This window comes from Vicugna pacos, chromosome 14 (genome assembly GCF_048564905.1).
Source record: "Vicugna pacos chromosome 14, VicPac4, whole genome shotgun sequence".
NCBI lineage: Eukaryota > Metazoa > Chordata > Mammalia > Artiodactyla > Camelidae > Vicugna > Vicugna pacos.
In genome coordinates, this window is record NC_133000.1 from 13,105,521 (window position 1) to 13,133,410 (window position 27,890).

The 27,890-nt window shown below is 38.6% G+C and overlaps 1 protein-coding gene and 1 long non-coding RNA gene across 2 annotated transcripts; one reads left to right on the plus strand and one right to left on the minus strand.

The window, feature by feature from the left end:
* Positions 1–97: 97 nt before the first annotated feature.
* VPS36 (vacuolar protein sorting 36 homolog) lies at positions 98–23,773 on the minus strand. Its single transcript, XM_072976162.1, has 14 exons — positions 23,540–23,773; positions 18,106–18,174; positions 16,624–16,694; positions 13,111–13,222; positions 12,036–12,125; positions 11,219–11,305; positions 9,073–9,105; positions 8,874–8,951; positions 8,115–8,249; positions 6,688–6,753; positions 5,192–5,256; positions 4,586–4,670; positions 3,563–3,639; positions 98–3,472 (listed from the first exon to the last, which is right to left on the minus strand). The coding sequence occupies exons 1-14, from the start codon at positions 23,633–23,635 to the stop codon at positions 3,379–3,381; spliced, it is 1,158 nt and encodes a 385-aa protein (XP_072832263.1). The 5' UTR covers positions 23,636–23,773; the 3' UTR covers positions 98–3,378.
* LOC140701115 (uncharacterized) lies at positions 22,443–27,890 on the plus strand. Its single transcript, XR_012079964.1, has 2 exons — positions 22,443–22,872; positions 27,774–27,890. It is a non-coding gene; the product is annotated as an uncharacterized lncRNA (long non-coding RNA).

The following is a 27,890-nucleotide window of genomic DNA, read 5'->3' on the forward strand; positions in this document are numbered from 1 at the left end:
GCACCCTACCGCTTCAGCTATCCCCTCAGCACCCCCTGCACTTTACTCACTTCTGTATTCCCCTAGGGGCCCACAGTTCCTCACACAAAGTCAACAGGTATTCAAAAACTGTTTCTTTTTATTGAATTGAATGGGAGATAAAGTAAGGTAGAGAAGCCAATTTATAAACAGGCATACACATCGGAGTTCATTCATTCAGTAGGTATTTATTGAATGCTCACTGTGTGCCAGGCCTCATTCTAGGCTCTGAGGACACATCCATGAACAAAGCAGATAAAAACCTCTGTCCTTGAGAAAATTATACTCAAGATCTATCATAAGGGATGGGATCAGCAATAATTTACATAAATCCAACCATATCAATCAGCCGAAAAAACCCCACCACATTTAAATAGTATAATTGGTGCTATAAGTCTACTGTTGATATGTAATTTTTAATGATATATTTTACTTATATTCATACCCATGTATCACTCTACAGACATTCTAACTGTTAGATTATATAGAGAACTTTATTGGCAATTTAAGAGATTTTCAGGGATCATTTTGAGCATGCTCGAGTCCATCCTTAGGCACAGCCTTTAAAACCTAACCACCTTGTAAACTGTGACTGTACTGTACCAAAATGGAAACTCTGAGATTGCTGGGCAAGGGAGAATCGTTTTAATGTGGTTAAGTCCATGTCTGCTCAGTTTAGTCTGGTAACAGGGAACCAGAGATAGTACATTCACATAAATACACATGGTCAACAGTGGACTTCACATCAAGAATTTAAAAAAAAGTTTGTAAGCCATTTCCCATTCTTTTAAAACAACTAAAATAGTAAGAGCTTGAGGTCATAAATATTTATAATCAACTCTTGACTACAAAGTCTAAAAGAAAGAAATCTTAACATACTGGCTTATTCTGACTAAATGTTTATCATTTTCATATATTTTTCAAAGAGTAAAAAGAACACCAAATTGAGAAAAATCATTTCTAATTTTGCAATAATTCTACTCTATATACATTAACACCAATCATTTAACTCTGAAAACATTCTTTGCATGTACAATGTAAAAAAATTTTTGACAGTATGACTAGAAATTTTTCATTATCATAAAGCTACGAACATTTATGCTCCTAAGAGCAAAGTCAGAAAAGCAAAAATAATAATTATAACAGTGATAAGCACCAAGACGGAACTTTTTTGCACTTAGGGCCTGATTGGTTGTATTTAAACATAACCGCTACCAACAAAGGACCAAAGTGACATCTTATTTGGCAAAAACAAAACAAAATGGATTAAAAATATACATACAGAGGTCTGGAAACAGTGAAGAATGCCCACTTTAAAGCAATAAAAATCAATCATCCTTGTTTTTAAATTAATGTGATATTTGCAAAATATATCCATGTCCATGTTTCTTCTTCTTTAGTTCACTTTATACAATTCAGACGGCCCATCTTTGTTAATGTGCTGTCACACTAGTGTAAATAAACATGCTGAACTCCGGGAGTTTGCCGTATGGAATCCAAACCATCAGAGCCAGATCCAGTAGCTCAATCTTAGTTGCAACTCATTCCAACTGGTGAAACAGATTATCCTCCTAATTTTTGAAAACCTTAGCCAGATGAGATATTGTGTGTATGTGATATCGTGTGTGTGGGTGTGGGTGTGGGTGTGGGTGTGTGTGTACATGTACAAGTTTGCCAGAGCAGCGTGAGAGTGAGTGCATCCCAGAGAGAGGAGTGACATACAAACAACCGTACACAATGGCCCGAAAGACATGGGCAGCCAGACACTGAATTTCCCCCAAAACAAACCTGAGGCTGAGCGATGGGGGAATGAAGTGACAGGTTTAGAAAATGAAGCCTAAGGCAGGATGCCTCGGCCATAACATTCCCACGACACTGGAGGATGCGAAGCAGCGACAGGGATCAGGGATCGACTCTGGCTGCACTTGGATGGATTCCCTGGGTCTGCAGCTGAGGATCCCTGGAACTTCCCCAGAGGGCATTTGCAGTGGCCTCTGACAGTGGCTCTCCACCTCTTCAGTGAGAAAGTCTCAGGGATCCCAGAATCTGAGCCTGGGTATCCCGTCCTCCTGGTCTCAGCATAGATACCATCCCTTCTAGAGACTCGGCCAAAAACTATCACTGCCTTGCACTGCCACCTCAGCCTTAGCAGGGGGCTCTCCTTCTGTCCCTGTGGGATCCCTGAGTTTGAGGTAATGCCAACATGCCGTATGCTATGTAGCAGGAACGAACAAAGTCAGGTAGTCACTTTAAAACTCAAGCAATCAAAATTCCTATTAGTCAGTTTCTGTTATCTCAGTAATACCTTATAGTGAGAAAGTTTCTCCACACAGCTTATAATGTGTGGGGTAAAGGAAAAAAATATTGCTAGAATATGATACAAATATTTTAAAAAGTTCAGCGTTGAAACTCCCTCTTAAAGGGAAGGAAAAGAGACATATTATGTTTCCACCTTCTATTTTCCCATCCTTGGCTTTGAGGTAAAAGAGCACCAGGGTTCCTGTAAAGCTGGTTAAGGGTCCTCCAGGCTCCTGAACCCGCACAACAATCCTAGGGAAATCCTGAGCCGTCTGCTTCCCACGTGTGTAACCGTACCTCTGGGCATGTCTATACAGCTCGTTAATTCAGTTTCAAAATCTACAGCATTTTTAAAACAAAATGACATAGGTGCATTCCTTAAATGCCAGCCATGAAATCATCACTAAAAAAAAAATAGGAAGAAAGAAACTTGTCAGATTATATATACATAAGTCAAATAAAATTCTCTCCTTTTTTAAGGTGTTTTATTTGGTCTGTTGAAGACATGTTTATGGCTGCTTCTAAAAGCCCTTAGGAAGAGTCTCAAATGACATTCTACAGTTTGATGTTTTGTTCCAGTGTTGTCAGGTTCTTAAACTACACTGTAGGTGTAAATTGTTTCACCAAAAGAAAAAAAAAAAAAAAAGAACACACCCCAAATGGGCCCATTAAACACAGAAAAAAAACTTCATTTATAATTAGTGAATTTTAGTCACACCAAAATAATGATCTAACCTGTCCAAATATGCACGTCCCCAGTGAACTGAATCCTCTTCTTTAAAAACTGGTCAGATCTGAAGATCAAGTTAAACCCTGAGGGTTGCTATATAGCTGTAACATGATTTCAAATTGATATTGGCATTCATTTTTCTATATTTTCCTATATTTATCCTAAAGAAGCTTCCTGGATCATAGTATTTAGGGAGAAATTAAATGGGTTTTATATCATTCTGGGAAATGCCAGTAAATTCTCAGTTTCTCAGGGTTTACTCCTAGATCAATGTCATTCAACCTCTACATGATGCAAGGATATGGACAAGAAGTATTTCAAATACAAAATTCTTAGCTCTGTGTCATAAATAAATTTGGGTAAAACCGCAAGCCTTCCACTGAATCGTCTCGGCAAAGATGGCCCATCTTCTCTGCAAGAAGCAACCTAGGAATCAAGGGGGAAAACCACCGTCATCCATCCATCCACTCAGAAACACAAACACTAGTTGAAGTGAAGAGCGAAGACCTTGCTCACCTTTCTTTAGCCAGGAGGACAGACATTCCCACGAGCTTAGCAAACTCTTCTGATGTTAGGGATCCCTTTTCTGAAACCTAACAAACACACAGCAGGAAAACGTGATTAAGTTAGGCCACCTAGGCAATAGCCTGGGAAGAGTACCTACCAGTAAACTCAGGAAATAACTGACAACTTTCTACTAAAATTCAAAGACTGCTCACTTTAGAACTAAATCTTTTTCACTAATGCTTAATTCTACAACAGTTAAAGGACCCAGAACAAATACAGGAGAGGCTAAACCATCTCGAAGCACTACGTAATGTAAAAAGTCACTGTACTGAAGCCTGAAAAGAACTAACCTGTACTTGACAAGGAACATAAAACAAATTCTAATTGAGTGCATAGTACTTGCACCAGTAAAGGACCCTTACACATATGAATAGTTTTAAAATATGTGGTAGAAATATCCATAGCCATGGTGCTTTCATCTGGTTTAAAATAAAATGTGTAATAAATGTGAGTTATTCAAATTATACAGGCTCACCTCAGAGGCTCTGAGGCGATATTTCAGATATCCTAATGAGTATCATCAGCAGTTTGGCCAGTAAAATCCACCTAAACTAGAGTTGCTTTCCGTATTTTTTGAAGCAATTATTTCACAAAACAATGAATGGTGTTTTATAATGCAGCTTCTGTAGGTATCAGTGGGGAAAAAAAGTTCAACCACGGGTAACATTCTGATTTACAAAGTTAAGAACTTGTTCTCAAGACTGAGTTTCAAATGAAAAGAGAGCAAGCTCCTCACTAATTCCTACTCTCCTTACAAGGTATTACGGGCGTTGGCAAGTTTCAAAACGCTTTCAAAGCACAAGTGTGATTAATAGTTATTCATTGTTAATGACAAAGCGTTTTCAACTGGGTCTGTGAATGTTACTTTTCAGTAAAGTTAAATTCAAAAGGAAATCCTGTTTCTCAAGTTGCTAAGCACCGGGGTCTTCGCGTGGCAAGGTCTCAGGACGGGAGGAAGCGGGGTTCCCGTACCGTCTCCAAGGCTGAGGCCACCATTTCCTCCTCCTTGTGGGACTGCAGTTCAATGACCATGACGCCACTGTCAAACACTCGGAGCCTAAAAATCGCAGACAAAAGCTGTGAACATCTGGGATCTCCAGCCCCTGAGGAGGTGCAAGTATTTTTCACTTTCATTTAAGTCCAGGTATGAGGGGCAACATTAACACAAAACAACCTTCAAAATGTAACAACCACGGGTAACCACGCCATAACTAAAAAGCTCGTGAATAAACAAACAGTAAATAAAATTCTGAGCTACAGTTCACATGCTAAATGAGATATGCCTGGTACGATTTTTTAACCCGAGAATAAGGAAAACACAGTCCACAGCTGAATGATGTAATTCTGCTTCTCCAGAGACCAGGAGACGTGTCTAAGGGCATAGGGACTGGTCACTGTGACCTCAGGGGAGGAACCAACGTTCTTCAGGCCAAGTGACTTCTGCCCACATTAATATAACGGCAGGAGGGACAAGATGCTGGCTCACCACATGGGACAGCAGGCCTGGCAGGGCCTTCCTGCCCACTCAGTGCAGAACTGTAGCTACAACTGGCGAACTTCCTGCAGAAGCTCTTTTACCTGAGAGGTAACTTCAGTGCTGCCAGCATCTTGCATGCATTCACCAAATCTTCTGGTGAGAGCAACTAGTGGGGAAAAAAACCCAGTTTACACTGCAAATTAATACAGTATTGCTATATAATTATAGTGACCACTAAAATAGAAGAGGACGTTTAAAAATGATCATGTATCAAGGATTTTAGGTGGCTTAATCACTACAAGGTAAAAAGGCTTAACAAAGAAGCAGAGACGTCTCTTTATTAAAACAGAAATATAATAATTCAAGTCATGTATGTAATTTTAATGGTCTTATACACACATTAAAAAATAGAGACACAATACTGAAAATCAACTATATTTAAATTTTAAAAAGGTGAAAAAAGTAAAAAGAAACAAGTGAAATTTTAATACATATTTTTATTTAACCCAGTGGATCCAAAAATTCAACATATAATTGATATAAAAGTTATTAATGAGATAGTTAACACTTTATTCTGTACTAAATCTTCTAAATCCAGTGTGTAATTTACACTTACAGCACATCTCAATTTGGATTAACTACATTTCAAGTTCACAGTGGCCACATGTAGCTAGCTAGTGGCTACCCTCCCCGACCATGTGGCCTTGAAGAATCAGCCCAGTGTGGTGCTGACAGGCACAGGTGTGAGTCACACACAGTGGCTCCAGAGCCAGCCCAGCCTGGATCCGAAGCCCTGTCAAGCCAGGAGTGGCCATCGTCAAATTATTTAATCTTTCTAAGCCTCAATTTCTTCACCCCCTAGTCACCCCCTAGATGGGGACAGAATAAGAAGCTACCTTACTGAGCTGTTGGGAGGATAAATAAGGTAACATGTGCAGAGTGCCTGGTGGACAGTAGGTAGTCGCTGGTGGCAGTTAAGATGACTGCTCAAATAAAAACAGAGCAGAGGCTTAACTCGTGGGACCCGGGTGAGTGCTGCAGAGATGTGTGTGAGTTGTTCGTGTGGAGGTGACTGCTGACACCACAAAACGGTTTGGCTTCAGGGGCACAAGTGCACAGACAGACCCTTGGAGGCCATGGGCATCTGGACGTGAAGGGGCAGCGAGAGCTGACGTACAGCCACTGCTGATTCAGAGCCACAGGAGCGGGGCAGCTTTCGCTCCATATTATCCACAAGCAGTCTGTATCCAACCCGGCTCACTCAAAAGAGCTAACTGTCACAGACAGGGCATCGTGCACAACCTTATTCTTCACAATACAAACACAGGATATGAGAGCTCTGAGGTATCACTCCATCTAAATCCTTACTTTAAAGGTAAGAAACCTGAGTCCCAGAGAGGTTAAGGAAGGTACTCCAGGTCACTCAGCAAAATCAGGAACAGAATCTACCTCCTAGTATTCCCTTCACTGCACTATGCTGCTTCTCAAAATAGTTTTAATACCCACAGCCCTTCCTCAAATTGTATTCAATGTAGAGGAGTTTGCTTTATATCAAGAAAGTCTATATTTAGCTTAAAGAATCTCTAAATATTCTTACTTCCATTCCTCGAGCTCGGTTTACTAAACAGTACACTTCCGTGAGTGACATTATTCCCCCTCGTTCCTGTTAAAATATGAAATAAAAAGAAGTATTATGGTTAGTACAGGTTAGCACTTCTTGACAGAAATCAAAATCAGAGTGAAATCAGAAATCATACAATCTCTTATGGAGCTTTTGAAAATTATATTTACACACAGGGGAACCTATTCAGATACCATGAAGCACTTCAAATTCCATATTTAGACTTTAATGTCATTATTACTGTTTAACATTTACTTAAATGAAAAGAGGGGTTGTACACCATGTTTCAAAAAGTGTATTTAAATAGTTTAAGTTATTCCAGCTAATAAATGAAGTAATTATAGAATTAAATAAGAATATCACCATTTTGCAGCCCCTAATGAAGTAACAGATCCAGATAATGATTGTCAGTAGCTGCTAACATCATACACACAAAAAGACAATCAGATATTAGGCACCTCCTGATGGAAATGCACAACACCGTCTATGAAATACTGTTGTCAGAAAAAAACAAAGTTCTAGCTGTAACTACCAGTTTATAGGGTAACACATTAACTTATAACTTAGCAAAATCTAGACTCTGAGACACTAAGATAAACTACTAGTTTCTCCACTAAATAAACTGTATAGCAGACAAAAGAGATGGGAGAAGGGAAAAACATATAGAATTAAAAAACACACTTGAAAGAGAAATCAAACAATTTCAATGTATCCTGGTTTGAAAAAATCAACTCTAAGAGGAAATGTAAACACTAACTAGATATTTGATAATATTGAAAAATTATTTTTAACTTTTTAGGTGTGAAATGGGATTATAATTTCATTTAAAGGCATCTTTATCATTATAATTACATATTGAAATATTTACATATAGCAATGTGATGTTTGGAATTTGCTTTAAAATAATTTTGCGAGGCAGCTGGTTTACAGATGAAGCTGGATGATGGGCACAAAGGAGCTCATTACACTCTTCTGTTTCATCATATGTTTGAAGTATTTCTTCATATGGGGGCTTAATAAAGTTTTGACTGCCTGAATAATGTCAGACTAGGAGATGAATCTGTATTATGAAATTATTACTAGTCCACTATATTAAGACTAGATATATGAAAATGTGTCTAAATATATTCAGATCATACATTTCCTTTTGAAAATAGGAGATAAGAAAAAGCTCCTATCAAACAGACTGAGATATCTGAAATGGAAATTAAAAACAATTTAGAAGATTACTGATAAAGAACTCATTAATAGGTACACTGAATTAGTTTAATATTACTGAAAGGAAAAATACCATACTGGTTGAACAGTGACATCGCGGAAGGAGTTATGCTCTTGTTAAGATTTCTGATAACATGGAAATAATTTAACATAATTTAAAGAGACCATCTAGGTTTTGTTGTTACCTCTAACGGCGCCTGCAATATTCCGGCCAGCTGTTTGGCCAGCTGCATGTGGTACTGTGTGCCCGAGCCGTAGGTTTCCCTGGTAACCGGGTTAGCTATGCCCATGCTCAGCAAATAGGATTTAAACCTGATGGTCTACAACGAGAGAAGACAATGCACAAGAAGACTCTGCAGAACTGGACTCCATCCAGCATCTGAAATCCTTCATCATACATTTGGTCCTACTCCATCATCTCTGTATCTACCCATTTCTTCTGCTGTGTCTGGGCTGTGAACTACATACGAGTAGACTTCTAGTAGTTCCCTATCAAAATGCAATTATTATTCTTCCTTCTCCTGTCTTAATCTCATACTCCGTTTACCCCACAAGTTTGGTGGCAGAGGAGACTTAGGTAACAACTATTCTCTGTTTAATGCAACCAAGTGATACAACTGAAACGTAAAAAGGAAAATGGCTATGACCAGATTGTAGACAAAGAAACAGATATCAAACTTATGGGTATGTCTAAAATGCCACTCCTTACGCATTTCAATACCTCTGGTTTCTACATTCCAAGAAAGGGTATTAAAATATCCTTTAATCCTACTAGAACTAACGAAGTTTTTAAGGCTGATTTTTTCTTTAGCATGTTCATATATCCTCAAGTCCTAAAAGAAATCAAACACTACATTAAGAAAGGAAACCAACAAATCACCAAAATGTCATTGGATTATTTGTGTAATCTAGTTTCTAATGCCTTAAAAAAGCAATCCATTTACCTCATCTTCTGTGATATCACCTTGCTTGTCTTTAATCTTATTAGCAATTGATTTTGATAACTCCACCATTTCCTTAGCCTGTCAAGAGAACAGTAAAAGATCGAAAAGAAATAATGTCCCCAAAGCGTCTGCTAACAAAATATATTTTCAGAACTATATCATAATTGGTATCAATTTAATAGATGTAAATGATGCGTACCTTCACCATTAGTTTGCTGAGGTCTTCAAAGGCCTGAAATGAGAAATGAGTTTTTGTTGGAATCTGTCTCAAGAATTAAGATGTTTTAAAGTAAAAAAGCACTCTATTTTCTTCCCTATGATAAAAATTTATGAAATTTTCTTACAAACATCAACTTATTTATATGAATATTCATACAAGTAATAAATCTACCTTATTCTAAGAATTCAGTTTAGCTAAGAAACCATAAATTTTCCAAAACCACAAAAAATAACTTTTCAAATTTTCAAAGAGAAAACAGTTATTGATTAAACAAAAGGCGACAAGAGTCATAGTTCAGAAAATATCATTCACTGTTCTTTGACACAAGTAAGAAAATTTGTCACTACTAATACAACATGTAAACCAACTATACTTTAATAAAAGAAAAAATTTCTCACTGTTTTTTTTCCCAAAACCATTTCCAGGTAGGAGGTCAAAAATCAGAGGCACTGTAAAGCCTCCTGGACTGAAACAGCAACATGGTTTCTTTGGACCCAACGACTCTGGCTTTAACAGCAGGTGTGATTTAACTGAAGCCGTAAACCTCAGCCTCTGAATATCAAACAGATTCTACTAGTAGCTTTGACCAGAGTCAACATCACAGATGGAAAACATTCAAGTACCACCAAAACGTAGCTAAATAAAACCCGTCAACTGTTTTCTACAATGAATATCCACTTCAAAGTCCTCTTCAAACTTCATCAGACACATTTATAACTCATTTATTTCAAATTACCAAAAATATACTTCCAGCACAGAGTATCATCTGTCTAAGAGATGTGCACAGATGTTATGCTTTCAAACCAATTGAGCAACTTAACATTAACTGAAAACTCTTTCAATCCACACAGAACGGTGCTCAACAGGTTCTGACTGGCTGGTGCCCATCTGAACTACACGCAGGAAAGCATCCCCCATCTGCAAAAGGGTTTTGCTAAAAGAATAGAGTGTTGTGTACAATTCTTATGGCTGACTCGCTGGGCTACTACCAAAAACAAAGGGGAACGAATGTGCACACACCTAACAGGAATTTCCTCAGATAAACAAAAGGCTTAAACACTGGATTCTTATCAGTAGCAGCCAGCAGATGCAGGAAACCTTTTGTGGGAAACTCTGGGCACCAGCTTGAAATCAAGGCAATTTCAACATTTAAATGCAGGGCAAATCACACACCAACCTAGTTTTCAAAACTAAAACACAAACACTTCACACACTTAGATTTTCACTTTGCATATACAAACTATGAGTAGATTTCTTTTACTCTCGTGTAAAGAAAACTAGTAAGACAACACTTTAAAATTTTTATATGGTAAATCACTTTATTTACTATGTTTTCATAGAAAAATATGTTAAAAATAAATGAGTCCACACAGAATACATAAATTAGCCCTTATTGATTATATTCCATAAAAAATAAATACATTTTAGTGTCTCAGAAGAATTACCTATAAAATATTTTAAGTAATTTTAAGCCATAAACTTCCTCACTTCTATTTCTAATATTATGCTAAAATTTGGAATTAGCAACATAGTTTTTGAATCTCTCCAAATCCCAACACAAAAACGGGACAACCGGATCTCCACACCAAAAACCCACAGGCAGCATATACTACAAAACTCAGTGACAAGATACCCACAAACCCCCAAGACACAAGCAAGTGGGGACAAACCACCATGAGCCACAAGACCTGTGGGATATCAGCATCCAGGCAGGAGGAAAAGGGACGCACAGGGCAGCTGGCAGACCTGAGAGTAAGAGACCGACCCCGCAGAGCCCACACGAGCTGCTGGAAAGCAGACGGGCCAACACCTCTGAGTTCATTACGAGTACCCTCCATCAATTCCACCTAGACTTAAAAATCTACACACGACAATCCGTGCTGTTTTCTAACACCACAGAAAACAAATTTGTGCTTTTGTTCCTTTTTGGAGAAGGTTTTTAAAACACCTTTTGGCTAAACTAGGCTAACCTGAAACAGATCTGGTAAATGGAATAAGAGACTGTGTGGCTTCAGGCAAACTAAATATATTCCAGTACACGGACTGGAGTCAGTCACAGCTGCATCCAAAAGAATGAACAAAACGGCTGAAAAAGACAGCTGACCGGAACTCATGCAGAAGTTACCTCAGAAATGTTTTTGTCAGTTTCTTTTCTTTTTTCTTCCAGTTTCCTTTCAATACCTACAATTCCTACAGCCCTTATTCTTCCTGGCTGAAAAACAAAAGTGGACAATAAAAAGCACAACACAGGAAGGACACAATCCTTTGTAGCCCACCACATTGTGTTTTCAGTGGCGGGAGAGAACCCACAAAGAACCCAAGGAAAACAGCACACAATTATATCTAGTTTCCTTCCAAAACATTTGTGGGCCTCTTGCATACATAATGATCTTCAAATCATTATAAAGGAAAATGGAACATAACAATGCGTGGTACATTTTACTCCGCATTGTAGCTAAAAATTAAATTTCCTATTCATTTTTGTTCTTTGCCAAGCTTTATGCATAGATCAGATACTTAACAGGGTCTCAAATGTGCAAAAAATTATTGTTAAAATTTGGGTACTTGACGGTTATTATACAAGCTACTTTTACACATCGGAGTGTCTGTCCATAGTTGGCGGTTAATTAGACCGGCCTGGAAAACGTCACCCAGCGGTACTGACTGTTCTCTCAGATGCCACACTAATTATGAAGAACAGAATCAGGAAGTAGAATCTAACTTCCATTGCCCCCAAATTATCCTGGTAAGTGGTCATTAATTTTTACTAAGTGTCTACTGCCTACAGAGCACTAAATTAGGTTCTGTGAAAATAAATTTTTTAAATTAGAATATCATTATTTTGTTTCTGGCAAGTGCTATGATCACAGAACTCTTTCCCCTTTATGAAGATGCAAATACAGAGCTGAAAATACTGGGTTAGGAAACATTTTAAAAAATACCTGGGGTCCTCTTTTCGTTTGTAATGACTGGGAAACTGGCATATTCTCCCATCTTCTCTGTGTCATTTCCTCTGATAATCGCCTGTAAAACTGTCAGGCACATGCAGACACTTTAAATGATTCTGTGGCATCCTCGCACAGGTCATTACTTAACATTTCTTTAGTTGAAAGGTCTGTTTGGTCATTTGCAACAAGCCTAGAATTCTCAGAGACATCAAAGGAAATCAGAGGAAGTTCTTTTCTTGGATCAACTTCAGAAAGCACAAAGGAGAAAAAGAAAAAAAGAAGAAGGACCTGACCTTCTATATAAAGTGCACTATTCTCAACAAAACGATGAGTGACAATGAAACAGACTTATTTTAAACAATCCTGCGTACGTGGATTGTTTTTAATCTATAGTGAAACAGTCACAGTGCCAAGAAAAATACACAACTATTATCCATGAAGGAAGCAAAGAATAATTTGTCTAGTTAAAATGTGAGGCCAGATACTAGGGTCAAAAGAAGCCTACACTCATAAAAAATCAACTTTATTTTTCAACTACAGAAAGAAGGACTTTAGCTAGACACTTAAATTTACTTAGTGCCTACTGTGCAAGGAACACTGGGTGAGATGCTATAGAAAAAAGAACATAAATCATTTATGACCTTGATGGAGGGATAAACATACACTTGTAAATGTCTAAAAAATACTTACACAGCAGCTTATTAATCAGAACATCTAGACTACTATACTATGGAATAAGAATGTAAGCAAGTAGATTTGTATGGAGTTAATAAAGACAGTCTGTCTGATTTAAGGCTGGGGAACTTTCTGATACTGAGACAGACTGTACCACCGAAAACTTTATTAGTAGCCTAATATCATAACTTAGCCCACATCCAGCCCCTGCTTCCCGTTCCCTCTGAAACCTAAACTTCATATCCTCCGCTGATAAGGCTTAAGATATAAACATTTTTTTGTAAAAATATGGTGAAACCTGGTATATTGAACAGCACTGCCTTCCATCCTATTAACAACAAAAATATATGCAAGCACACATTTCTAGTCCAGTCGTATTCATATGGAAACTCACCTCAATCTGACCATGTTCTTTGAAGGAGAGCTTGATGTAGGAGTTCTTACTACTCTGGAATGGACCAGGTTCTTTGTTAGCAGCTGGGTGAAGATGGACCACTATTTTGGCACTTAAAAAAGAATGAATGTAATGTATTTAACTGCCTTATTAAAAAAGTCACTAATTCAATTTTCATAACTTTTAATATATTTCAGATCACTTTTAAAATTCATATGGAAACAAAGAACATCCTAAAAGGAATCCTTTTAAAGTCTGTATCAACTCAGTATATTTTTTAAATTGTGTGTGTGTGCGGGGGGTAATTAGGTTTATTTATCTATTTATTTAATGGAAGTACTGAGGATTGAACCTAGGACCTCATGCATGCTGAGCATATGCTCCACCATCAAGCTATACCCTCCCTGTCATATCAATTCAGTATTAATGAACCTTTCAAAAATATCTCTACTTAAAATTTATAATCTGTGAACCAAAAAAATTCAAGTTACCTGCTCTATAGATTAAATAAAAATGTGATTTGGGGAAATAAATTCTCTACAAATTTGCAAAATTTGGGGTGGTTTATGATATTAGTTTATGATTAGGGTTTTCCATCTACAGAGTCATCCCCAAAGGTTTCCAGGGGGGGCCTGTAAGTTCTGCCAAAGCATACCACCTTACTCATTTGAAAACAAAATGTGAAAACTTATCTGTGGAAAACTGGCCAGCTGACATTTTATTAAAACTCCATCCAAAACTAACATTCTACAGTGTCACTTTTTGAAAATGTCACTCAATCAACAACAGGATCTAGAGAGATATCTAATAGCAAAAACAATTCTCAAAATGCTGTTGCTCTAGGAACACAAACAACCATAATCTTTATTTCTACTGTTGCCCTCTATGGTATTAAAAACACCACCATATTTGTTCAGTTCTGTTAAGTCTTTTTTCCCACCCAGCTCAATAAACAACTTCTATAAATATCAGCGAAACCAAAAAACTCAAAAGTATCTTGCATACCTACCTCAGAGCTTTTTCTCTATGACCACATTACAGATACATCTATTACTCAATATTACTTTGAGCCCATAGAGTGGCATAAATATCACTCTAAGACTGAAACACCATGTGCAGGGCGTCCTTGATGGAACAAATGCTTTGGTTAGTGAACTTGGGCCAGACTTGTACAGACTCTTCCTCTGTTCCTTTGTGATGAATATCTTTAAGTGAGGTGAGCAAATAAAACTGTGTGAGCAGAATCACAGGACTGTTTGCAATCAACTGTCAGGTAGAGCAACAGAACTATGACAGTCAGGACCAGATGACTGAGCAAATGCACCATACAACCTACAGTGTTTAAAACTCAAAAACCTGAGCCCTACTCTCAGAATTGGTCAAAGGAAACCCAACGAAAAGCTAAGAGATTATACGAAATGAAGTTTAAAAATCCCAAAGTCATCAAAAACAATCCATGCTAATTTTTCCATATATTCTTTTCTTGGCTCATTCAATTACCATATTTCACCAAGTTTAAAACCCAGGAATTTAAAGAGAGAGGTTCAGAGATGTTAAAAAATGCAAATACACACACATCTTTGAATCAATGAGATGTGGTAATTGTGGAGAGGAGCTGGGAGCTAAAAAGAATATTTGAGAAAAGTTAACTTGGTATATTATTGAATTCCTCCTCACTGCAGATGTTTAAAAATAAGACGATAATGTGAAGGTAAATATTTAAATATTTTTGTTACAGAATTTAGATTTCCTTGAAACACAGCAGAGAAAATTCAGATGATCTGGAACATCCCTAAAGTTTGTAGAATAAGAAAAGCGATACATACACATATCAAATCATTGTGTTGTACACCTGAAACTAATATAATGCATGTCAATTACACTTCAATTTAAAAAAAAGAACTCAATAAGATGGAGAAACATGAGAAGGGGGAAAATATAAACTAGAGAAATAGCCTACTCTAAAAATCTGTGTCTTATTAACCTTTTCAAAATGTTGCTTTGTTTCTTACATGTCAAATAAGCAATATTTTATACTAGCTACAACATTATAATTGGGAGGCACTGCACTTCCACTGAAGTTCAACATTTGTTTAACTTCTATTGAAGTATAAACTACGCTAAAGCTAAAGATGGCCCCATCTGGAAAAAAATTCCTTATCATCAATAGTTGTTCATAATTACATGCACATAAAATACAAAGCCAAAATGTGTAACCTACTTGAATAAACAGAAACCTTTTTTTTTTTTTTCAGAAACCTTTTAAGCTGTGGCTTTAAACCAGGGTGACCACATCTCCTGTGGTCCTGTTTTATGCTTGCCCTGGTCTAATTATAAACATTGTCCCCTATTACTCTTATAAATGTCCCAGTTTGGACAACAATCCTTGTGATACCCTATTCAACACTGATATCTGAAAAAGTCAAAGTGGAGAAGCTTAACGAACAGCTAGAAATAGGAGCAAAGTCAGGTATTTTTCTCAGGTGGGTCATTTCTGATTTTAAGTACTGAATTATAGATACACAGACTTGTGAAAGCAAATGTCTGTGGAAATATATACAGTGACAGTTGGCACACATTTATTTATTATGACCTGAGGCTATTACAGCAACCTTAGCACTTGATTCACGCTTTAAAAATGACTTCCATTTATCAATGAGTTTAAGGTAGGACAACACCTCTTTTTAAAAATATATTTATTTCCCCCCAGTGTAATTGGGACATAATTGATATACAACACTATATAAGTTTAAGGTGTAGAAGTATAATGATATGACTTAGATACGTCATGAAATGATTACTACAATAGGTTTAGTCAACATCTATTGTCTCATATAGATATAAAATTAAAGTAGAAAAAAAATTTTTTCCTTGTGATGAGAACTCAAGATTTATTCTCTTAACAAGTTTCTTGTATAACAGAAAGAGCTGTGTTAATTATATTTATCATATTGTACATTACATCCCTAGTACTTATTTATCTTACAGCTGGAAGTTTGTACTTTTTGACTGCCTTCACCCAGTTCCCCCGCACCACACCTCGCCTCTGGGAACCACAAATCTGATCTCTTTGTATGAGTTTGATCCTTTGTTTTTGATATTATTGACTTACAACACTGTGTTAGTTCCTGTTACACAACAGTGATTTGCTATTTCTATACATTTCAAAATGATCACCACCATAAGACTAGTTCTGTCACCACATAAAGACATCACACTGTTACTGATCATATCCCCCACACTGTACCTTGCATACCGGTGACACTTCTTTTGTAACTGGAATTATTTTTGTGCCTCTTAATCTCCCTCACCTGCTTCTCTCCACCCCCAGGACCAGTACTCCTTAGGGAACCTCTGAACAACGAGTATTCACAAAGCCCCAACACAACCATTAGACTCACTCCCACACACGCAGTCACGGCAATGACTGACAGCAGTAAATCAACCAGGTTAATGATGACAGCTTGACTGGACATGTTTTTGTGACTAAACACTGTCATATACAGACCTTACCTTTTCCCAATTCCAGCTGCCTGTTCTTCAATGAACACGATTTGGGAAAGCGGAATGGCCATGCAGCATTCCTGGGAGCAGATCAAGAGAAAACATGAGCCGTAAGACTCGTCCGAATCCTTGTTTTATAGATTTAAGAGGGTGCCACCTTCCTTTAAGGTACTTAATAATTAAGACAATAAAAAATAATAATGTTACTTTATTCCTTACATAAACTTAAGGAAACACTGAATGAAAAAATACCGTGGTGGCGTTTTACTGCATGGAAGAACATAAGGCGTTTAAACAGCTGTAACTACCTTTGTTTTTCCAGGAGGTACATCTTTCAAAAAGTAGTATTTATATGAAAAGTTTTTACATACAATATATTCTTATGTGGAAAACAAAGTAGAACAGGTAAATCAAAACAACTTCAAGGGGTGTGTTATAAGGCCTATTTTTCTTCCTTATAATTTTCTATACTTCACTCACCCACCCACAATTACTTTTTAACGGAAAATACTAATGTGGCATCCTTTTATTAGTATATTTGATTATTAAAATTATTACAAATGATTGGCATTTAATAGGTCTAAGGATTTCTAAATTAGCACCTTTATATGATAATCAAAAATTATACTAAGATTAATTTATAAACATATGGTTTAAAGACACCTACCCCTCTAAAAAAGCTTGCTTTCTTGAATGTATGTTTCATTTAAAATAATTAGATAACATTAGCAGTTCTAAGGCATGCACTATCCACAAGGGTAATATCACCACCAAGGGGACAAAAACTGGTTTTGGGGGGCAAAAAGAGTCAAATTTTGTGATGGTTAGTGACCTTTCAGAGAGCCTCAGTACAGTATATAGTTTATCTATGGAATTAATATTTCATGGAGGGATAGCATTTATGAAAATAACGTAGAAGAGATTGCTTACTTTACTGACAACACTGAAATTTATACACACACACACACACACACACACACACACACATTTAAGTTAAAGCTCCCTGGAATAAAGATATCAGGTCTATCTATACACATCACCTGTCCTCTCTTCCTAGAAATGAAAAGATGGAGTGGTTCTCCTCCTGCTGAGTGACTTAGCGGCGGTTCTGAATATTTAGGTAAAAGCACGCACTTCACAGCAGACCGCTCCTCCTGACTCTCAGCAACTCTCAGGGAGGATGTGTGGTTTTAAGGATGTATACGTTTAAGGGCCCCTCTTGCTGATGGGGACACTCAGGTGTAGGGTAGAATCTGATTAGTGTTTAAAAGCCAGGAGTCATCATGACTCTCTATACACGAACTACAGACTTTTCTGGGGCTGAATGAGGGACCAGACCCCCTTTCAGAGAGACCATATAAGACACAATCTTCTGACATCTGAAAATGAAAATTTACTGTGTCTGTTTATAGTTTTACCAGAAAGAATGAAAAAAGGGGAAAAATTCAGTGACTTAAAATCTAGAACAAATGCAAAAAAACTGTATCTTACATGATTTTTCTGATCTCTCCAAATCAGTCGGTGGGTACTAAGAAGGAGGGTCCCGGCATCAAATTTTATCTAGAAAAAACAATCATCACAAAATATTAATAACGTATCACTCAGTGTGGTCCAGATTTTCTTCCCCATGAATTGCACAACAGTAAGTCAATCACATAAACAAACATTTTAGTGCTAGGGTTATCACGAGCTGAAGAGAAGCAATGCCTCACACTTCATAAGCTATATATACAGCCTTGCTACCTTGCTAAAATTAGGGGGAAAAAACTGCAAATTACTTAGATATGTAACAACAGGAAAGTGGTTAAATCACGTGTGATATACAACCATATTATGGAATCCATGCAGAGGCTAAACCCTCACAATGAGGGAGAGCTGCGTGGACTAGCACGGAACTCTGACGTAGGGTCAGTGGGGAAGAAAGCAGCTGACAGACAGCATATCACATGTAATGTAATCAGATCGACAGACATACATAGAGAATCTCCATACCCCCAAACTGCACGTGAGATACATACAGATAGATATATATGTGTGTCTATACATACATACACACGAGTAGTAGAAAAAGGTCTAAATGGAATACTCAGTGACCTAACAATAATTATCTTGGAAAAAGTGTGAGGGGACGGGAGGAAGAAAAGCGAACGGCCCTTTTTTAAAACTATACACTTCACTATTGATGGAATTTTTTACCATGAGATTGAATTTGTGTATGACTTGCATATTTTAAATGATTTTTATATAATAAGAAAATCCAGAAAAAGACACAAACACATGCAAAAGAAGTGTGGATAGAGATTCATCAATGACATGGGAACACATAGGTTGCCCAGTAGGAAAAAAAGAAAGGAAAAAAAAAAAAAGGAAAAAAGGTAGGATTTATATCTAATACACTGCACTGGAATGAATTCTAGATGAATCAAATATTTGAATTAAAAAGTTATAAATGCACTAGAAAAAAATCACAAGAGAATTTTTTAATCACATCAGAGTGGATAAAGTCTTTCTAAGAAAAGCAGTAAACCCACTAGCATTAGAGGAAAAGATTTAAAAATTCAACTCCACACACACGCATGCACACAAATACTTCATGGCAAAAACCACCAATGGCAAAGATGGCAGACTGGGAAAAATAACTGTAATTCACATCAGAGACAAAGGGTTAATTTCCTTAATATATAAAGTAATCTTACAAATCAATTAAGAAAATAGCCTGTTACCCATTAGAAAAACGAGCAAAGACTGTTCACAGAAAAGGCACTACAAATGACTCAGACACATTAATTGATGCCCAACCTCACTGATAATAAGACTTAATATACTATTATACTATATTCATGATAGTAACATAGAAAAAAGTAGATTTAAAAATAGTATACATAGCCTGATTACACACACTATATGCCAAAAGTAATTATTTATATGTAGTAGGATTACTGATTATTTCAAGTTTTTTCTTTTTGTTTACCCATACTTAACAACTTTATTATTGTCTAATGAGAAAAGATGAAGAGGTTTGTTACAGGCATATATAACTTCATGTAACTCCAAAACGTATATAAATTATTTTTTGTTAAATCAAACAAATGAAGAAATTTTTTGTCAAAAAAGTCCTTGTATAATATATAACCAACACATTTTTTAACATGAGTTTTAAAAAATTATATTCTAAGAGTAAGGTATGCCTGTATGACTAATAGCTTAATATTAGCAAGTCTTCAATAATATGGTTCACAAGCTTTAGGGGTAAGAGACCTGCAGAACCATCTAGTTTAAATACCCTCTGTGAGAGATTATCCCACCAAGCACTTCAGCCTCAGAGGAAAGACTTCGGAGCGCCACGTGTTCCTCCGCATCAACGGAAGAGACACACTCCTGGCACTTAATTCAGTCTGCCTTCAAATGTTTTGGTTAATGTTGTGTATGCAAGACCAAAAAACTGAGTTTAAGCTATTTTAAAAATCTCTTTTTTGCCTAAAAGATTTCACTTTTCCAGAATCAAACATTTTCTCAATTTGAGTGTACATGATGCTACATTACAGCTTAATGGTTCCGATTAAGAAACTGCACGTTATCTGACTGAAGTCACATAAGGATGTGAATTGACGTCTGAAGCCAGAGGACGTTCCATTACTATGTCAGTTAACAATGTGCACATGTTAAACGTTGCTGCTCTCCGTGAAGGTATTGTGTAATAGTTCCCTTCAGGGATTCCAAGGGATTATGAGCTAAATCTGACAGGCAAGTTTAGGCTGGTTTCCTTCTACCACTCAGAGCTAGAATAATTTCAACTACTTAAAAGTTAGTAGTTAAAATAATGTAGGCATTCGCTGAATAAGCTCGTACTGCTTTGTTTGGTTTTGACTTAACATTTTTCTGTTTTAAAAGTAATACATTGTTGGAGGGGGGAGGGTGTAGCTCAGTGGTAGAGCCAGTGCCCAGCACACTCAGGGTCCTGGGTTCAATCCCTAATACCACCATTAAAAAGTCATTAAATAAATAAACCTAATTATGTCCTCCCCCACAAAAATAATACACTGTTGAAAATCTGGACAATATTTTTTAAAGTTTAAAAAAATGAAATATTTTATAATCAGACCAGCCAGAGTGTGTGTAAAATGAGGCCATATGTATAGTTTTATAACTTGCTTTTTCCACTTAGCAGCCTATCATTAATTCCTCATGCCGATTAGGGCATATCATATTTAATTAACCGATTTCTATGATGGACGTTCAGATTGCTTTCAACTTTCTCCTGTACTACATAAAAATAAATGACATATATAATACTGCTGAGATGAACATCCTCATTCATTACATCTTCCTGCATCTCTGATTATTTCCCAAGGGTAAATTCCGAAAAGTGACATCGCCAGCTGAAAGAAAATAAACATTTTCTAAATCTTCTCATATAAGCTGCCAACTTGCCGCATTACACACTACAAACCTTCTTACATTAGCTTTTAAATTAGCTGAGGCTACAGGAGCTTCTGCGAATTGAAACAAATGACCTATCTACACTGCTTATGAAAACAACACATTATCAGGTCATGAGGGGCTCATGAAAACTGCACCTGTATAAACAAGCAAGAGGCACTTGGGCGGTGTGAAGGGCACCATCTAGCTCGTTCTACCCATTACTAATCGTGTGACCTGAGACAGGTCACAGTTTTCTCAACCACCTCCTGAGGGTCTCAGTGTCCTCACCTTTGGAGGATGCGCTATTACATAACATATGGGGAACATACATATCACGTTACATAGAGTCTGGCACAGGACTGCTGCATTTTTGAAGCCCTCCAGCACAGTGAACAAAGGACAGGCTTTGGGAGTTTGATCAATAGAGATTTAACTCCTGGCTCTCCTGATAAGGCACTCTGGATCTTAGGCGAGTCACCCTATCTTTGAGAGTTCTCTTCTCTCATTTGGTGAAATACTCCCCTTATCTGCCCAGGGAAAGGATTAAATTATGTAAAGCTCCTGACATGTAGTAGGTACTCTAGTTATTCCAGGTGCTTTTTTTTTTAAATGTATTTCACACCCACAATAAGCCAGAAGATACAGGATGAGTAAGGCGCGCTCACTGGCCTCTCAGGCAGCCCCGTGCACGCGGGCCTGGGGAACATGTTGGATGCAAAGCCATGAAGGCTGAGCAGTCTGGACCACAGCGCAGAGACCCAGGGAGCCAGTGAGTGTCTGAAAGGGAACTTGCTCAGACCTGGAGGCTGCCCAGTCTTCAGGGCACAGCGGCTGGACACCTTCCAGCGGAGGGAGGAAGCCAGGACACAAGACTTTCCCCCAGGACCCAGTCTGGCCCTCACTCACACTAGGGACAGCTCAGCACGTGGCTGAGCAGATCCGGCCTGGGGAATGCAGGGTTGAGCAGGGAGCTCTGCTTCAATTTTAAGACACCTGCCCCTCCTCCCTCACCACCATCAGCTCTCAGAACAGTTAAGAATTCTTGACTAGACCAAAGGGTCTCAACTAAGTTTTTCCCATGACTTTTGAATCCCCTGATACCTCTACCTACTTGTCTGCTAAAACAAGAAGCCAAAAATGTAAGGGAAAAACTAGAATTTTCTACTTCAACATGGTCATATACGGGGATTAATGGTTTTGATTTTTTGTTGTTTTAAAGATACCAGAGCTATGTGCCAGCAAAGCTGTTCCTAATTTGTAAATTAGAATTCCAAAAAACAGGCAAAGTGTGGGGCTCTGCAAAATCATGACTGCCAGCAGGGAGTGGCTCTGGAGGAGTCTCTGGATACGGTCACTGTCAGGATTCTGTCCTGAGGGTGGGGCAAGCGCCAACGCCCTGAGGGAGGGGCGGTTGACTACGCTTCCCATTTTACAACAGTTCCAACGTGTAACCTCAGTTTACAAAACGAAAACATTTAGCATCTCCCTCCAACCAAAAGATGCAAACCCAATTTGAGATCAAATTAATAAAAGTACCGAAACAGTAATTTCCAAGCAAATTACTTAAGAAAAAGACTTTGACTCAATAGAAACAGGAGGAAATGCCCTCGGTGAGGCAGAGCCCTGGGTCCTCCGTTACGTGGGCCGAGCCTCCGATGGCCGTGTAACCCCTGCCCTCCACTACCTTCTACAAGGAAGGAGGCCTCAAACTTCTGTAAGCACAGACCAGGAAAAGCTCTGCGTCCGGGAATGTATGCGAAAGAACAGGAGGAAGTTTCTCTAAAGAAACTGCAAAGGAGAGGTAGCAAGTGAAACTTCTGGAAACTAAAAACGCTGGTGAGTAAATGTGGTTTTTTTTTCAACTTTTCCAATTCATTATACATTTCATCCAGAACAGGATGACAGTATGTATGCAGTTTGATGGGAGTTTCCAGTGAATGTTTACATACAGCTAGTATTCTCCTGTCAACTTGCAAACACATCTAAGGTTTACTCGTGGATCACAAGGCAGGGCCTACATCACTCTACAGAACAATCAAAACTCCTTTCTAATGCCATTCCACCACACACACACAAAACCTCAAAGAGCCTTCAGCCAAGGCGTCCCAAGCAGACGCTGACACCTGCTTTCAGAAATCCCCCCGGAGCCACCCCTCCCGCCCCGGCCGGGACGGCCCAGAGTCTCCCGGGCTCCCGGGTCCCACGGCCTGAAGCCACGCCCGGAGGGAGCGCAGGGAGGGCGGCCTCCTGACAAAGGCGGAACCGGCCGCGATCCGGGCGATGAATCAGGGCTCCCTGACCGCGCCGTGCTCGGCCCGCGCCCGCTGTGCCGCCCCGAGGAGTCTCCCCCGGGCTGGAGAGGGGCCGCGGCCGACCGCGCCCGCCGGGAGCCGTTCCAAAGTCAGGGCCGGAGCCGAGCGCTGGGCGGGCGCGGACGGGCGGGGGCGGCGCCGAGCGCCGAGGCCGGGCCAGGGCCGGGAGAGGGGCCTGGCTGCCGCCCTACCTTCTCCTCGCCGTCGTAGATGCGCACCCCGCGCTGCTGGATCACCAGGGTCTCGTTGATCTCCAGGAGGCCGCTGGTCCACACGAAGCGGTCCATGGCCGCCGCCCGGCCGGCCTGCGCCGCTCGCCCGCGCTGGCGCTCCGGGGCGGCGAGCCGAGCGCCGGGCAGCCTGCGGCGCCCCCTGACGGCGGGCGGGGCAGAGGCCGGCAGGGAAGGAGCCGTGCGGCCCGGGCGCCCTGGGGAGCGCGCGACGCCCCGGGGGGAGCCCGGGACGTCGAGACGTCCTTGGCGCGCCCCCTGGCGGTCGGTCCGCCAATGACCGGGCCGAGATGTCCACCCCATCCTTTGTCGGATTCAGGCACAAACCCAGAGCGCAGGGAGACAAGGGACTTTGAGGGAGCCCAGACCGCAGCTTGGACCTCCTTATTGTGCATTATTCCTGCATATTTGTGCCGTTTTCTTATCAATGCCCTGCATGCTGCCATGTTCACTAAAGGCTGTAAATAATAACATTTTTCCGAATGAATATTTATAGCCTGAATAGTGTACACACACACACATATATTATGGCTGCAGTCAGTATGTAAGCACTATTTTGCAGTCTTCTTTCTTTTCCCGTTAAGCGCATTTTCATTTAGACACTTTCAATATTAGCACAAACCTCATGAATTTACTCTAGACAATGTTTCAATATATAGATCTTTCATAATTTGCCTGTGGGTTGGTTCCCACAAACCGGTCCCTGGCCGTCGCTCCCACTTCCTGGGCCTCTGTCACTGCCCCTTTCATTTATTTATATACTTTGCATTAGAAATGGAGCAACTATATTTGTACTTCTACAACCGGTATGTATTTTTCCCTCTAGGATTATTTTCTTAAAGTGACTTCCCAAAGTAGAATTACTGCTTTAAAGAGTTTTGAACACATTTTAGAGAGCCTCTACATGTTGGGGACTTACTTAGCCAGGATGTAGTGCCACCAACAAATTGGTCTTTTCCCAGGCCAAGTCATCCTGGCTACATTAGCATTATCATTTTTGTTATTTTTTTGCCACTTGACGGTTTGTTCTTGTTTCTTTTTTTCATTTCTGATGAGGCTATTTCTGAATACCTTTTAATCAAAAGAAAATCATTGTCTGGATAAAAGATGTGGTTTATATACATAATACATATGTATATTGAATATCATATAATATGGAATATTATATGTTGTATATATGTTGAATATTAATTATGATATATTATTTATGTGATATAAGTAATGCTTAAGTGTATTATAATTATATTTGTTATTGCTAATTATATATTATAATGTATATTATTTGTCTACTATATATATAAATATAATATGGGATATTACTCAACCATAAGAGAATGAAATAATGCCATCGGCAGCAACGTAGAGATTATCACGTTAAGGGAAGTAGGACAGAGAAAGCCAAATATCATATGATATCACTTATATGTGGAATCTAAAAAAAAATGATACAAATGAACTTATTTACAAAACAGAAACAAACTCACAGTTATAGAAAACAAATTGATAGTTACCAAAGGGGAAAGCCAGGGAGGGGTAAATTAGAAGTTTGGGATTAGCAGATACAAACGACTATATATAAAACAGATAAATAACAAGGTCCTACTGCATGGCACAGGGAACTATATTCAATATTCTGTAATAAACCATAATGGAAAATTATATGAAAAAAGAATATATATAAATATATATATATATATATAACTGAATCACTTTGTTGTACACTTGAAACAAACACAATATTGTAAATCAACTATACTTCAATTTAAAAAAGAAGAAAAGAAAATCACCATCCTGAAGCGTGGCTAATACGGTATGAACTTGGGCAGCCTCCACTCAAAAGCATAGGAAAATTCATTTAGACCAGCTTAACACAGTTCAGGGGAGGGAAGGGCACAGAAAAGGAGACGGGGAAGGAGCTGCTAGTGAGGTAGGAAGACAAGCAGCAGAGTGTAGAGTCTGGAAGCTGAGCTAGGATAGGGTACAGGGGGAAGGAAAGGGAGGCTGTGACAATTCCGCTGATGGGTCAGGCACAGTGGGGACCGAGGACTGACCACTGCTTTTACCACGTGGACATATGGGTGGCCCTGGCAAGAATGGACCCAGAGGAGTGATGGAAGAAGTCTTTGTGGAATGATTTTAAAAGAGAAGAAGAGGAGAGGACACATAGACAGGGAACATAGATAACCATTTTGAGGAATTTTGCTACAAAGGAGAGCAAAGAAATGGATTGGTTCTTGTGCTCAGAAACAGAAGGGGAAGTAAGGATGAGAGAGAGTATGGTTGGTTTGTTTTTAAAGTGGAAGAAATAATTGTATGTTTGAATGCTGATAACAGTGATTGACGGCAAACATTTGATAAGATATAGGGCGGGGGGGAGACTTGGTTGAGTGACGTCCTTGATTGAGAGAGACTGCACAGGAGAGAATCAAAGAGCTTTCTGAGCAGAGAGGAGCGGAGTATGTGGACACAGAAGCTGAGTGCTGGGTGGATTTTGTGGTTGGAACCTCCACAAGATGTGCTTTTGCCTCCAGAGAACACTGCCACTTTCATTAAAAAGAAGAGTCTCAACATCACTAATCATCAGGGAAACAAATCAAAATCACAATGAGCTATCACCTCACACTGTCAGAATGGTTTTTATCAACAGGACAGCAAATAACAAGTGTTGGCAAGGATGTGGAGAAAAGGGAACCCTTGTGTGCTGTTGGTGGGAAACTGCTGCAGCCACTATGGAAAATGGTATGGAGGTTCCTCAAAAAATTAAATATAGAACTATAATATGATCCAACAATTCCACTTTTAGGTATTTATCTGAAAAAAACAAAAACATTTATTCAAAAAGATACATGCACCTCAATGTTTGCTGCAGCATTGTTTATAATAGCCATGATATGGAAATATGGAAACAACCTAGGTGTTCACCAATGGATGAATGAAGAAAATGTAGTGTACACACACACACACACACACACACACACACACACACACACACACACAGTGGAATATTATACAGCTACTAGAAAGGATGAGATTTTGCCATTCCAACAACATGGATGGGCCTTGAGGGCATTACGTAAGTGAAATAAATCAGATAGAGAAAGACAAACACTATATTATCTCATTTATGTATGGAATCCCTCAAAAAACAGAGACAACCAATTGATGGTTCCCAGAGGTGGGGGTGGGGAGTGCGCAAAATAGATGAAGAGGATCAAAAAGTACAAACTTTCAGTTATAAAATAAATGTCATGGGGACAGCACAATGACTATAATTTACAATATTATATTCCATATTTGAAAGTTGCTAAGAGAGTAAATCTTAAAATTCCTTATTACAAGAAAAAAATTTTGTAACTGTGTATGGTGACTAATATTAATTAGACTTATTGGGGTGGTCATTTTGCAGTATATACTAATATCAAATCATTATATTGTACGTCTGAAACTAAATATAATGTTATATTCAGTTATACTTGAATTGCTTTACGTGTTAAAAAAAAAACAAAAACCAAAAAGCAGGATCCAGTACCTTGTTTGCTGTTCCTTTTTGTTGACTTCTGAGCTACCAGTTGAAGAAAATGCTTTTCATTTGGCCTTAATAGAACAGAAGTAATATCCATTTCTTAATAGGCAAAGAAATAAGTAATAATAGTACTGATGTTGTACTTGAGTGGGTCAAAAACAAGTGGCATGTTTCAGACTTGATGTTGAAAAGATACTTTCAAAGCCTGCAAGATAAGGAACAACCTCAAACAGCTGCTCACAAACTGGCCGAAGGACACACCTCATCAGTGACTGCGGTGTGGGGATATCCAGGCCCTTAGGCAGCTCTCTGCGTCTTACTTTAAAATTCCTTCATCTTTTGTAGGTCTTTGAGAGAAATCCATCTGTGTGCAAATAAACTGAATCTAAGAGGTCCACCACATTTGCAGTAGACTTTTTCTCTGTCACCTTTTGGTTTTCTTAAAGAAGAAATGATGAAAAGTGAACATTAGAAATTGCTCATCTTGGTAGCCGTGAAGTGAGACTAATTACACAAATTATCCTCTGATAAAAGTTTTATTTGAGGAGTTTGGGGATTAGAAACAATAACAATGATTTTCTCAAAATTTCCTTTTCAGCTGAATACACTTAGGTGGAGCCAACATAACCCTGGAGTAAAACAAATGCTAAGAATTTTTTTTCCTTTTCTCAGGTTTGCGCCTGCTTTTTCAACTGGCAAAAATTAAGACCTTTCATCCAAGCTTAGCAACCGGGAGCGCCTTTGGTCTTTCTTACTTGTAAAAATAAAATTGTCATTAAAAAAAAAATT